The sequence below is a fragment of the Hydra vulgaris genome, chromosome 15, assembly GCF_038396675.1.
Source record: "Hydra vulgaris chromosome 15, alternate assembly HydraT2T_AEP".
In the NCBI taxonomy this organism is placed as follows: Eukaryota; Metazoa; Cnidaria; class Hydrozoa; order Anthoathecata; family Hydridae; genus Hydra; species Hydra vulgaris.
In genome coordinates, this window is record NC_088934.1 from 9,002,501 (window position 1) to 9,014,019 (window position 11,519).

Sequence of the window (11,519 nt, forward strand, 5' to 3'; positions counted from 1 at the left end):
TTTTTTTAAACTCCAGTTGAACTTTATCATATTATCCGCTTAATCGTACTGTAATATGTATAAGTCAAACCATTCGCCCACCCATATAGTTCTTTAGGGTCCATTTGACAAAAAACTTTGCTTAACTTAGGGTTGCCAGATGTCGGCTTTTACAAAGGAGAACACAGTAAAAAGATTTATTTTTACAGGTTTGGTGCTGTATTCTCCTCCGTAATTGCCAGACATCTGGCAACCCTAGCTTAACTAGAACTTTTACTTTGAATTACATATAAATTGAAAATTCCAAATTGAATCGCATTGAAATGAAAATTCTAAACTTAAATGGCTTATTTAACATCTAGCGCAATATTTATAAATATCTAATGTAATATTTATAAATATTTTATAATTAAATATTTAGCCTAAAAAATTTATTAAACTAAAACTTCACTTATAGCTTTGATTTCGTACAAGTTTAATCACATACTATTAGTTAATGACTATTATAATTAAAATTCAAAAACATCAAAACGTTGGAATATCAAATACTTTTTGAATCGTATAAGCTTATATTTAAAGTCTATTTATTAAAAAAGTTAAAGCTAAACAAAACTTTCAATAAACAATACCTATAACCAATATATTTGTTACATAACTTTGAATAAAAACTTTTAGAAGCTTGCTCACAAACAACAAAAGAAAAAATGTAACGTCACTATTTTCGCAAACGCATTTCTTAAAATATACATCAGTATATAAGTTATTTATTTATTAAATTTTTATAAGCATATTAATACTTACACTAATATATATTATTATATTAGTATGAATCTAATATATATTAAAGTATATAATCAAGTATTTAAAAAATTATTCACTTGATAATTTTTGATTAAAACAGTTTAAATTAAAAAGCAGTTTACTGTTTTGTACAAACAATGAATGGAAAGTTATGAAGTCATAAATGCTAACAGATAAAATATTTACTATTTTCAAAACATTTCATTCCAATGAGAATAGAAAAATTAAATTAAAAAATTAAAACTTGATTGAATTTTGAAAAATCAAAAGTTTTAATCAACAAGATTTTGTGAAAACGTAAGATTCTTTTGCTTTAATGTTTTTAATTTTTTACATATCTATTGTAATAAAATAAATATTCTTAATCTTTTTTTATTTTTAACTATTATTTAATTTAAATTAAATTGAAAACATTTCTGTTGTTTAGAATGTCCACAATCAAGCATGTTAATTCAACTTCAATAGGAAACAAAACTCAATTGTCATTTTTAGTAAATGGTGATATTTCATTGTTTTTATTTAACATCAAAGCTGCAGTAACATATTAGATAGACAAATGCATTAACTAAAAAACCAAAGCTTTTTTGTCTGATTTCCCGGACTTCACATGAAAAAAATTCAAACAAAAAATCGTCCACTCTTTCTCTTGTACACACTGGTATGCTTTTGAGTGACAACCTCCCCATACTTGCGTAGGTAATTTATGGATGACCCCATGGCAACCAATTTCCAACTCTGAATATCGCTCTTGAAGACACGATGTCGAGCGCACATAACTGCGCTCGTTGATATCGTGTTTCAGTATTACGAGCACGAAATATTGCGCTGGGCAATTTTATTCATCACATGCACTGCAATGCATACTTAAATAATTTAATATAATATAAATTTGAAAAATTATATACAACTGTCAATTATAATTTTTAAAAAAAATCATTCTCAGTAAATTGTTACTTTATTTAAAAGTGTTTTGCTAATATAAAAACTTTTGTTAAAAAGTTTTGATATAATTTATTTCACTTAAGGTATAATTCAAAATATTTTTCATTTAGCGCATTTTTAAAATGTTTTTTGAAACAGCTGCGGTCAAATTGTCAAAGCAAAATGTGATTTGCCTGGTCATATAACAACGTGCAATCGCATGTCTTCCTGTAAAACACTGGATAGAAAATAAATCTGTCAAATCTTTGTTTTGAATTAACAGCTAATGTTCAATACTTATTATTTATTAAAAAATAACTTCTTATTGTAAAATTGTAAGCTTCTATAAAAAAAGGGGTACAGACTTATTTTTTTCTTTATTAAGTTTCTATTAAGTTTGTTATTAGATTTTTTTCCAGACTATCCAGAGCTTATTAGGAAACTCCCCCCGCTATTTAATTTTGAAGAAAATAAAAGTTGGAATGTTAAATCTTTTTTCCTATTAAAAAAATGTGCCTTTTAAATTTGTGCTGAACAAGTAATCTTAACTAATTACCTAACCACATTTATACTTTAAGTATTTTATTTGTTATAGCATATTATATCTTTATATATCAACAACAGAACTTTAAAATGTTTTAATTTGTATTTTAGAAAATTGGAAAAGATTTAAAAAAATTAATATGCAAGGCACAGGATTTGAACTCTCACGTTGCACTTTGGCCACTAAGGCACACTAAACTGACAATTTTTAATACTATTTAAAAAACAAGGCAGAATGCAATAAATAACTTTATATAACAGCAAATAAATGCTTGAAATCAAAGTTAAGGAGATTTCGCCGTAATGCAATTTTTATATAAAAGGGAAACTTTATAACAATAAAAATATCTAATGAACTTCAAAAATATTTTATTTTTTCTTTTATAAAATCGAGAAAAAATAAATAGATAAATTAAAAAAAAAAGAAGTGGAAAAGCAAGGATTTGAACCACGGCGACCCACTTTAGATGCTGCAACCTAACCACTAAGTTCACTAAGGCATATTCTTCAATGAAAGTTTTAAAAGTATTTAATAAATAAAAGACTTTATAAAACAGTCAATAAATCCTATAAATCAAAATTAAAGAGATGTTGCCGCAAATCAATTTTAAAGTAAAAGTAAAACTGTAAAACTTGATATATGTTTTAACATTACATGATTTGAAGTTTACATAAATTAGATATTTGCATATACTTTTGCTCACATTTTTTGATAAAAAAAAGTGCTGTGACTCTTTCTCACCATTAACTTGGGTGTAATGGCTGCCATGAGTACCATGTCAAACACTCATGAATGGGTAACAGCATTGAATTCCTTATCAAAATATTATATGATTCTTATGGCTCATGACAGATGCTATATATCTGCTGACCATGAGTATAACTGAGTTGGTAGCACAAGTAATGAATAAGAAAAAGAAGAAGATGCTTAAGACAGCAGCATTCTATATTTCTATATGTTATGAGGCCTGGTTCTTAAAATCCTATATGATGGACAAGCCAAATGCAAAAGATTTAACTGCCATTAAATCATCATTTGAAATTAGGGAACACTACCCAAAACTAAAACAGGTCCTTGTTGTCACCATGTCAGGCCTTGTTTTAAAGCATTACTTGTAGAGCAATTTATGTATGCCTTAAGCGATTTTACGTAAGTAGTAAGCAATTTTGGTTAAGCAACTTTTTATCATTTTTAACTTTTAAATTATTCTATAAGCAGTAAGTTAAAAGAAGTAATTAATTAAAAAAAAAAAACGCATTAACTTTTGAATGACGATTATGTTAAAACATTTGTTACATAAGTTTGAATGACAATTATGTTAAATATAAGTGCTATTTACTAATGAAAAAAACTCAAATAAAATTATAAACTTATTTTTATTTTGTTTTTATTTTATTGTAATGATTGATTTTTTTGCTTGAAAAATGCTAATACTTAAAGCTTGAAGTAAAAATCATAAGAATATAATTTAATTCTGATAAAAAATATATGATTTAATTTAATAAAAATATATAATTTTATTCTGATAAAAAAAACATATAACTTAATTTTGATTTTAAAAATATATAATTTATTTTAATTTAAAAAATATGTTTATGTTTATTAAAATCAAAGATAATGGTTAGGTTTAACTTAACTGTCAAATTTATTCAAAAATATTGCTAAATATTGCTCAATATTTACATTTTATTTATTCTTAAAAAAAAAAATTAGCTCATTTTTATTGCAAATGCTTTTTTGGTTTTCCTTCTTAAACATTTTTTTATTAATCAAAATTAAATTTTAAATAAAAACCTGCAACAAAAAATTGCACAAAAAAGTTAAACTTTTTTCTTTTAAACGCAAGTTAAATCGTAGCAATTATTTTTTAATAATTTATATAATTTATAATATATAACTATATATTATAAATTATATAAATTATTAAAATATAATTTTAATAAATGATATTTGGAAAAACAATCTTTGCTTTCACAGCAAAATAGTTTATAAAATAATAAACTTTTAATAAATAAAGCAAATAAATTAACCTTATCTTTTTATGAGTTACTCGCTAATTTTTTAAATAAAATATAAGTTGTAGTTGCAAAGCCACGATTAGAAATTTAAGAAATAATCATTTAAAAATTCAAAAATTTAACATATTTTAATTCATTTATGCAAATGTTGAGAAAAGAAAGCAATTTATTAATATCAAACATTTTTTAAAATGTGATATTAAATTTAATTAATTAATATTAAAAAATAAATAAAAGAAAATAAACTTATAGTAATTATAACAAGTAATTATATTAGTAAGAAAATAAACTTAGAGTAATTATAACAAGTAATTATATTAGTAAGTAAGAAAATAAACTTAGATTAATTATAATCCTTATAGTAACAAGTAAAATTAAAAATGAATTTTTAAAACCCAAATTATGCAATCAATTTTTCTGATATTATTATTTTATTTTGTTAACATTCCGCTGTATGCATGTGTAAAAAAACAAAAAAAATTCAGGAAGAAGCGGGTCTCAAACCACAGACATTGCGTTTACGAAGTCAACACCTTATCCAAATAAGCTAAACATGAGTATAAGTTGGAAACAACTAATATACTTATTTTAAAAATCATTGTTCTTCTTTCCATATAAAAAATAAACTTAACTAAAATTAACTAAATTAATTGACTTATTGCTAAACTAATTATTGAATATTGTATTGTCATCAAGCAAGAGTATGTATGCAAAATTTGAAGAAAATCTATTATCAGAAAGTGACTCAAAAATTGATTGCAAGATTTGATGTTCACAGACAAACATAGATGAGGAGTTAATAAAAGCATTGGGAAAAAAAGAAGTTAAATAACACTTAACTCATTTTGTGGTAATTAATATCAATGCAGTAATTTAAAAAAGTTAATGTTTTTAAAAAAAAATAATAAAGAGAATTTTATGACGCCAAATTCACATTAGGCTATTGCGTAAAGCACTTTTTATTTAAAACAAGGCTTGTCATGATTAGTATTTATTAAAACAGTTATTCATGCTGATCCTAGCAGATGATGCTCAAGAGGTAAAAAAAATGTGGAAGAAGCTGGTTGAGTGTGATGTTCTTAAGCAGTTTTATATTAGTAAACCAAAGCTAACGATTATTAGCAGGTCAACGGTGCTTACTGAACTTGTAGGTTGTTAGAGTTGGATCCTGACCAAGATGGTTAAAATTCCTTTTGACGAGGTGAAAAGTGTGATCAAGAATGATGTCAGTCAAACATTTGGTATATTTAAAAGGTTATTGAGCAGCTTGAATGTGTCAATGACTGTCTGAAAAAAATATACAACTGATAAGGACTTTGTTGGAGGCTACAGGTCAGACAACATGAAACAGAACTGTATGTTATTCACTATAAAAAATCTTAAAAAGGACTTGAAGAAAAAATAGCATGAAAAATATTTTAAACTTTTTTAACTATTTATTATAAGGAGAGTCTATGAATGTTTGGTAATGTGAATGCAAAGAATGTTTGCTAAATTTATAATAATATATAATAATGTAAAAGTTCTATTAATTTTTTCATAATGAATATACCTTACATTAAATATAAACTTATTAAAAACAAAATTCAACTTAATAACTACAAAAAAAAATTGTTTTTCAATTTAATTTTTTCTTCTATGAATTAATGTCATGACCCCAGGAGATCTTTCAGTGGGATGATAGAACTGCTAATTATACTAAATTTAAATTCATTTATTTATCTTTTAGTGTTCGAAAGTTATGATCATGTAAAGTTTTTTTTATCCCAAAATATTTTTTATTTTACATGGCCATAACATTTAACACTAAATGATTATTAAATGAAATTTAAAAGCTATTGATGAATTTAAATTAGTATAAGGTAGTAAAAAAGTATTTTAGTTACTGATTGTCCTCACATTTGGGCTATGGCGAGGGGTAATCTTTTTGGACTACTTTAGTTTTTAATCAGCGCAATTTTTTGCAAAACATTCTCATTTAACATATGCATGAATAAAAAGGAATAGTTTTTCCTGGGCAGCAGATCTCCAAGGGACACCAAATAAAAAGGATTAAAAAAAAAAGAATTAAAAGAATGGTATTAAGGAGTAATAGAAAATATATACATTTAATCTTGGGACCTTTCCTATTTCTCATAATGAATGATTTTTGAATGCTATTTAAAACATTTTTTGACAGTTTGATGACTTAAGTATTTTTGTAAGCAATACCCTCTCAATTTTTTTAAACCATTAAAATTGTAACACATTGTAAACATAGTTGTAATCAAAATTAATTTAAACCAATTAAAATTTAATTTATAACATTAAAATTGCAAACGCATTGTAAACATAGTTGGACCTGCTCTTCCAGCCAACCTCCAACCATTATCACATCGTCGTAATGTTGCTTCTTTCTCTTTTCTACTAATACTACAATGGGCACTGCTCTAAAGAGCTAGTGTCTCTTGTGCCATCTACTAAAATTCATTCTCATGTTACTCGTCATTCAATTAAGTCTCATCCTTTTTCAGTGACTGTTCCTAAGTGCTCCAAAAACGCTTATTCGTCTAGTTTTTTTCCTCGAACATCAGTTCTTTGGAATTCGCTTCCTTCATCTTGCTTTCCTGATTCATATAATTTGCAATCCTTTAAGTTGTCTGTCAATTGTTTTCTTGCTCTACAATCTTCATCAGTAACTTTCAACTTTAATTAGTGGATGCTTGCAGCCTTGTTGGAAGCGATGTTTAATAAAAAGAAAATAATAACAATGGGATATCTTTTCCAAAAACGATAAGATACCCTGCATAAACCTTTTATGTTTTGAGATAAATGCATTTAAAGTAGGCCCCAAATTCAAAAATGTGTAATTTCAGATTATAATTTTTAGGTTAAGAAAGGGTTTTCCTAAGTTTTTTTTTTTTAAGTTCTACATATACTTCCTTAATATAAAATGAAGTCTAGGATGCAGTTGTCCCATTGCTTTTAAATTTAGTTTCAAAATCACAAAATCCCAATAATGACTTCCAAAGTGTTAAAAGGTCAAAAGTTTGACCAACTATTTTAAAGTTCTACATATACTTCCTTAATATAAAATAACTTTTTAAAGTTCTACATATACATCCTTAATATAAAATGAAGTCTAGGATGCAGTTGTCTCATTGCCTTTAAATTTAGTTTCAAAATCACAAAATCACAATAATGACTTCCAAAGTGTTAAAAGGTCAAAAGTTTGACCAACTATAACTCAGGAACTTCTTTTTTACCCTATCAGCATTACTAAATAAAAAATTGAGCCTGATTGAAGGATACCTTTGCCTGGTTTTCTCAGAAAATGGCTCCTAAGAGCCTCGAGTTTTTTTGATGGCAGAGTACTTCAGGGTTAGATCAGGGTTCAGAGCAACTGACAACTAAAGTTCTTTTTCATGTACAACGCTATACAAATTGGCTGTCAAATTCTAGTGTAAAAAAACTTGAGCAGAAAATTTGTAAACTATTTTACAAAAACCTGGGTCAAAGTTGCAAATAACTAAGGGACAAATCCTATAGCTAAACTTGTTAATCACTGCAAAGACTTACAATTGCTTTGTCAGCAAGTACTTAAAACCAGAAACATTTCCGATAACTACATTTTAAAACTAGTAAAACCATCAATTGATGGTGGTTTCCTTAAAGGAAGCTTTTTAATTATGGAAAAAGACTCCAGTGTTTGCAATCTCCCCCTTTAAAACTACTTCTCGCAAATTTTTTGACAAAAGATTCCAGTGTTAAAAGTCAGTTACTAATTGGCATTACTGAAGATCTAAAAGAAAACTATAACAATGTCAATCAAGTTTTAGTGTTGAACCTTAATGAACTTTTTGTTTTAACTTGTGATATGAAGCTGGCTAATAATACTTGTGACATGGCATCAAAAGATCTTATTAAGTGCTTTCAGATCTTGCTTGGTTAAGTGCTTGCAAGATCTTGTTTGGTTGCTTGCAGCCTTGTTAAGAGTAAATGTGAATAAAAAAATAATAATAAAAATTTACAAATGTATTATTCAAGAGTATCCAAAACTTGTTAAGTGCAGAAATAAAGCACTATTGGATCAAAAATGAAAGATTTTCAGGTATAGGAATAAACATTGAGAAGACAAGAATTCAGCCCATTCACCTTTCATTAATGCCTTTGAAGAATCTTTTGTACTTAAGAGCTCTATTTGTTGCTTAGAGTTGTAAATCCTCTTCTACAATCTTTCCCCAATATTTTGACTTTTAAATACCTAGCTTTACTTCACATTAAGCAGCTGCTGTTTTGCAGTGGACAACAGCCTGCAAATGAGTGCAGAAAGCTTTTGAAGAATGTGGATGCTTTGGAGAGATTACCCCAGCAGCATTCTCTCAAACTGTTCCCTTTATTTACACACTGAAAAAGTTCAATGGTGTAGTCAAAATTTACTTTGACAATTCTTTCGATGACAGTTATGTTAAAAAAATTGAGCAGTTCATGGTTTCTTATTTATAACTAAAGATTACAGTGGGTCACACTTAATTATCTCTTTTAATTGGCCAAAATCCAACTCCAGAAGATATCCAGGCTGAACTCATCTTTTAACTTGAAGTTATTTTTATCAAAACACTTAAACCAATTTGATGCTGTAGCATGTGATGCAGTAATAAGTTAAAGTCCAGGTCCCATGTAGCATTAATATCATTATCAATCATCATTATAAATCATCATTATAAATCATCATTATCAATCATCATTATCAATCATTATCAATCATCATTATCAATTTTCAATCTAAGTGCTGTAATAGCTTGAGCTATTATAGCACTAATATTTTGAGCAGCTTCTCTAGCTAAATTGCCCATTTAGTATTAATATAGCAGACCATGTCTAATATGCTCTTTAGATATGGAAAGATGAATTTTCAAATGCAATACAAACTTAATGACTTTAATTTATTATTTATTTAAAGCAGAGTAATTGAAAATAACTTCTGGATCAGGTGGTTTCAATATCCAAGCATTTTAGACATTGATCTAAAAGTGAGATAGACTGATTGTTTAATAGTATAGATCTATCATAAAGAACCTTTTAGTTACACAAATTAGTTATTGGAATATATCTGATATATTTATATGTAAATTAGATGTCAGATAACTTTTATCTGTATATTTGAAGGAATGTAATAATTGATTGTTTTAGGTGTTAAAAAATATATCAATGAGCTACTTTAAAAAAATTGCAAATTAAATATAAAAAAAAAAAAACTTTTAAAAATTTTCAATGTCACATATCAAATACTACTGATTGTAAGCTAAATTCTAATGGCACAAATAATGATAGACACAGATTAAATAAACCTTTATTTAACCATTACTACATTAATAAAATGAACTTACCTTTCCACATCCAGGTGGTCCCCATAAAAGTAATGATGGTATTTTATTACTTATAAACAATTCTTTTAGCAAATTTTTAGCACCAAAAGAGTTTTGACCATAAAAATTATCAAAGTTATTTGGTCGCATTTGTTCTGCAAGTGGAATGTCTCCTAGTAGCAGAGATTTCAATTTTCCAATTTCTTTTTTATATTTTATGGGTTTAAAAGAGTCTGGGGAAATGGGAAAAAATTTATTTTCATCAAACTTTTCGTTAAAATTGCTTCCATCGGCTTCTAATTTAACAGGAGATTTATTCTCTTTTTCCTCATTAGAAGAAAAGAATGATTCAAACTCTGTGTTGGAAACATTGTTATTATTGTGATCCAATATATCACGAACACTTGGTTTTGCATGAGTACTTGAATTAATTAATGGAGTTTTTTTCTTCTTTTTTTTATCATTTATATTCGATTCAAAATCTTTTCTTTCTGTTGATTTTCTTTTAATAGGAGTTTTTTTTTTAAAGAATGAATTTACATCTGAAGGAACAATTGAAGAACTTTTTTGTCTAAGTGTATATGATTCTCTTTTTTGTGGTTCAAGACATTTTTCTACATGAACTTCAATATCAGTCTGCACCACGTGTTGTAGACATATAGGGCACTGAATTGACATTTTTAATCAATTTTTTAAAGCATTTTTATAACGTTTTGAGATCTTTAACAGCAGATGATACAAAACAGCAGATGATACAAATTAAAATCAAAATCTAATTATAATAGCATTAAGATAAAAAATTTTTATTAGTATTAAACTAAATTTGCTTAGATAAAATGTTTCTATACATTAGTAAACTCATTTAGATTTTATACATAATAAACCATAATAATATTATATATATATATATATATATATATATATATATTATATATATATATATATATATATATATATATATATATATATATATATATATATATATATATATATATATATATATATATATATATATATATATAAATTATATAACAATAACACAACACGATACAGAAATACAGCATTACCACGATAACTGAAACAGTAAATATGATTAGAAAATTATTTTCGTTACAAATTAAGCACGTGGTTCTGTTTATCGCGGCTAATGATTCGAAAATGACTCTTCTGTTTTATTTCTGCGAAGTACGCCAACAAAAATAGACTGACCCCGTAGATTGATTCCGACGAGGGTGTTTATATTGATTAGACTAAAACTTTTCCTAATCTAATCAGCGGCTATATATCAAATATAATCAACCAGAATTTGAAATTTTTAAAAAACAGGGAGCAAAACTACAGAGTACCCAGAGGCGATTCGACAAATGTAATGGTGGGGGGATGGGGGGGAGGGGGGAGGGGGGGGAGGAGTCCTTAAAAAGCGCCGACTGGCTTCTAATATTTTAAAAAAAAAAAAGTTTCTCAAAACTATAATACACCCAACACTGAAAAGTGTCAAATACCCGACTAGCTGACTATATTTCTCAAAAAAACCTAATATAACTTGAAGAATATTCAATAATTTCTCAATCTAATAGGTTTACAGACTATTAAATAGTATTTAAATAAATAATTTCTTACTTTTTTTAATTTTTTCTACTTTGAAGCAAAAGAGACCTTAATCAGTACATAGCAAGAAGGTTGTGTCAGAGAACTTATACAAAGTTATTTATTTTTTGAAAGTTGGTTCTCATGGTTTGTTAGAAGTTTTTCTAGAAGTAACTAAAGTTTTACTGTCACCTCAGGCGTATAACCACCACGATCGCCCTGCTACTGGTAAAATGAAATCCAGAATAACCTGTTGCATATCCTGCTGTCTTTAAGGGTTTGCTTTCTAAGCAAAAGCTAGAAGAAGGGAGCTACCTATTA

At 26.7% G+C, this 11,519-nt stretch overlaps 1 protein-coding gene across 2 annotated transcripts in view; it reads right to left on the reverse strand.

Annotated features, from left to right (window-relative positions):
* The window catches only part of LOC136072041 (ATPase WRNIP1-like), a 38,804-nt gene extending 28,413 nt beyond the window's left edge, over positions 1 to 10,391 (reverse strand). For both annotated transcript variants that reach the window (XR_010644290.1, XM_065820018.1), the window contains exon 1: positions 9,633 to 10,391. Coding sequence is in view for 1 of the 2 variants with exons in the window: in XM_065820018.1 (XP_065676090.1) it covers positions 9,633 to 10,289 (657 nt within the window). In the remaining variant the exon portion in view is untranslated. The remainder of the gene's footprint in view (positions 1 to 9,632) is intronic.
* Between the last annotated feature and the right edge of the window lie 1,128 nt (positions 10,392 to 11,519).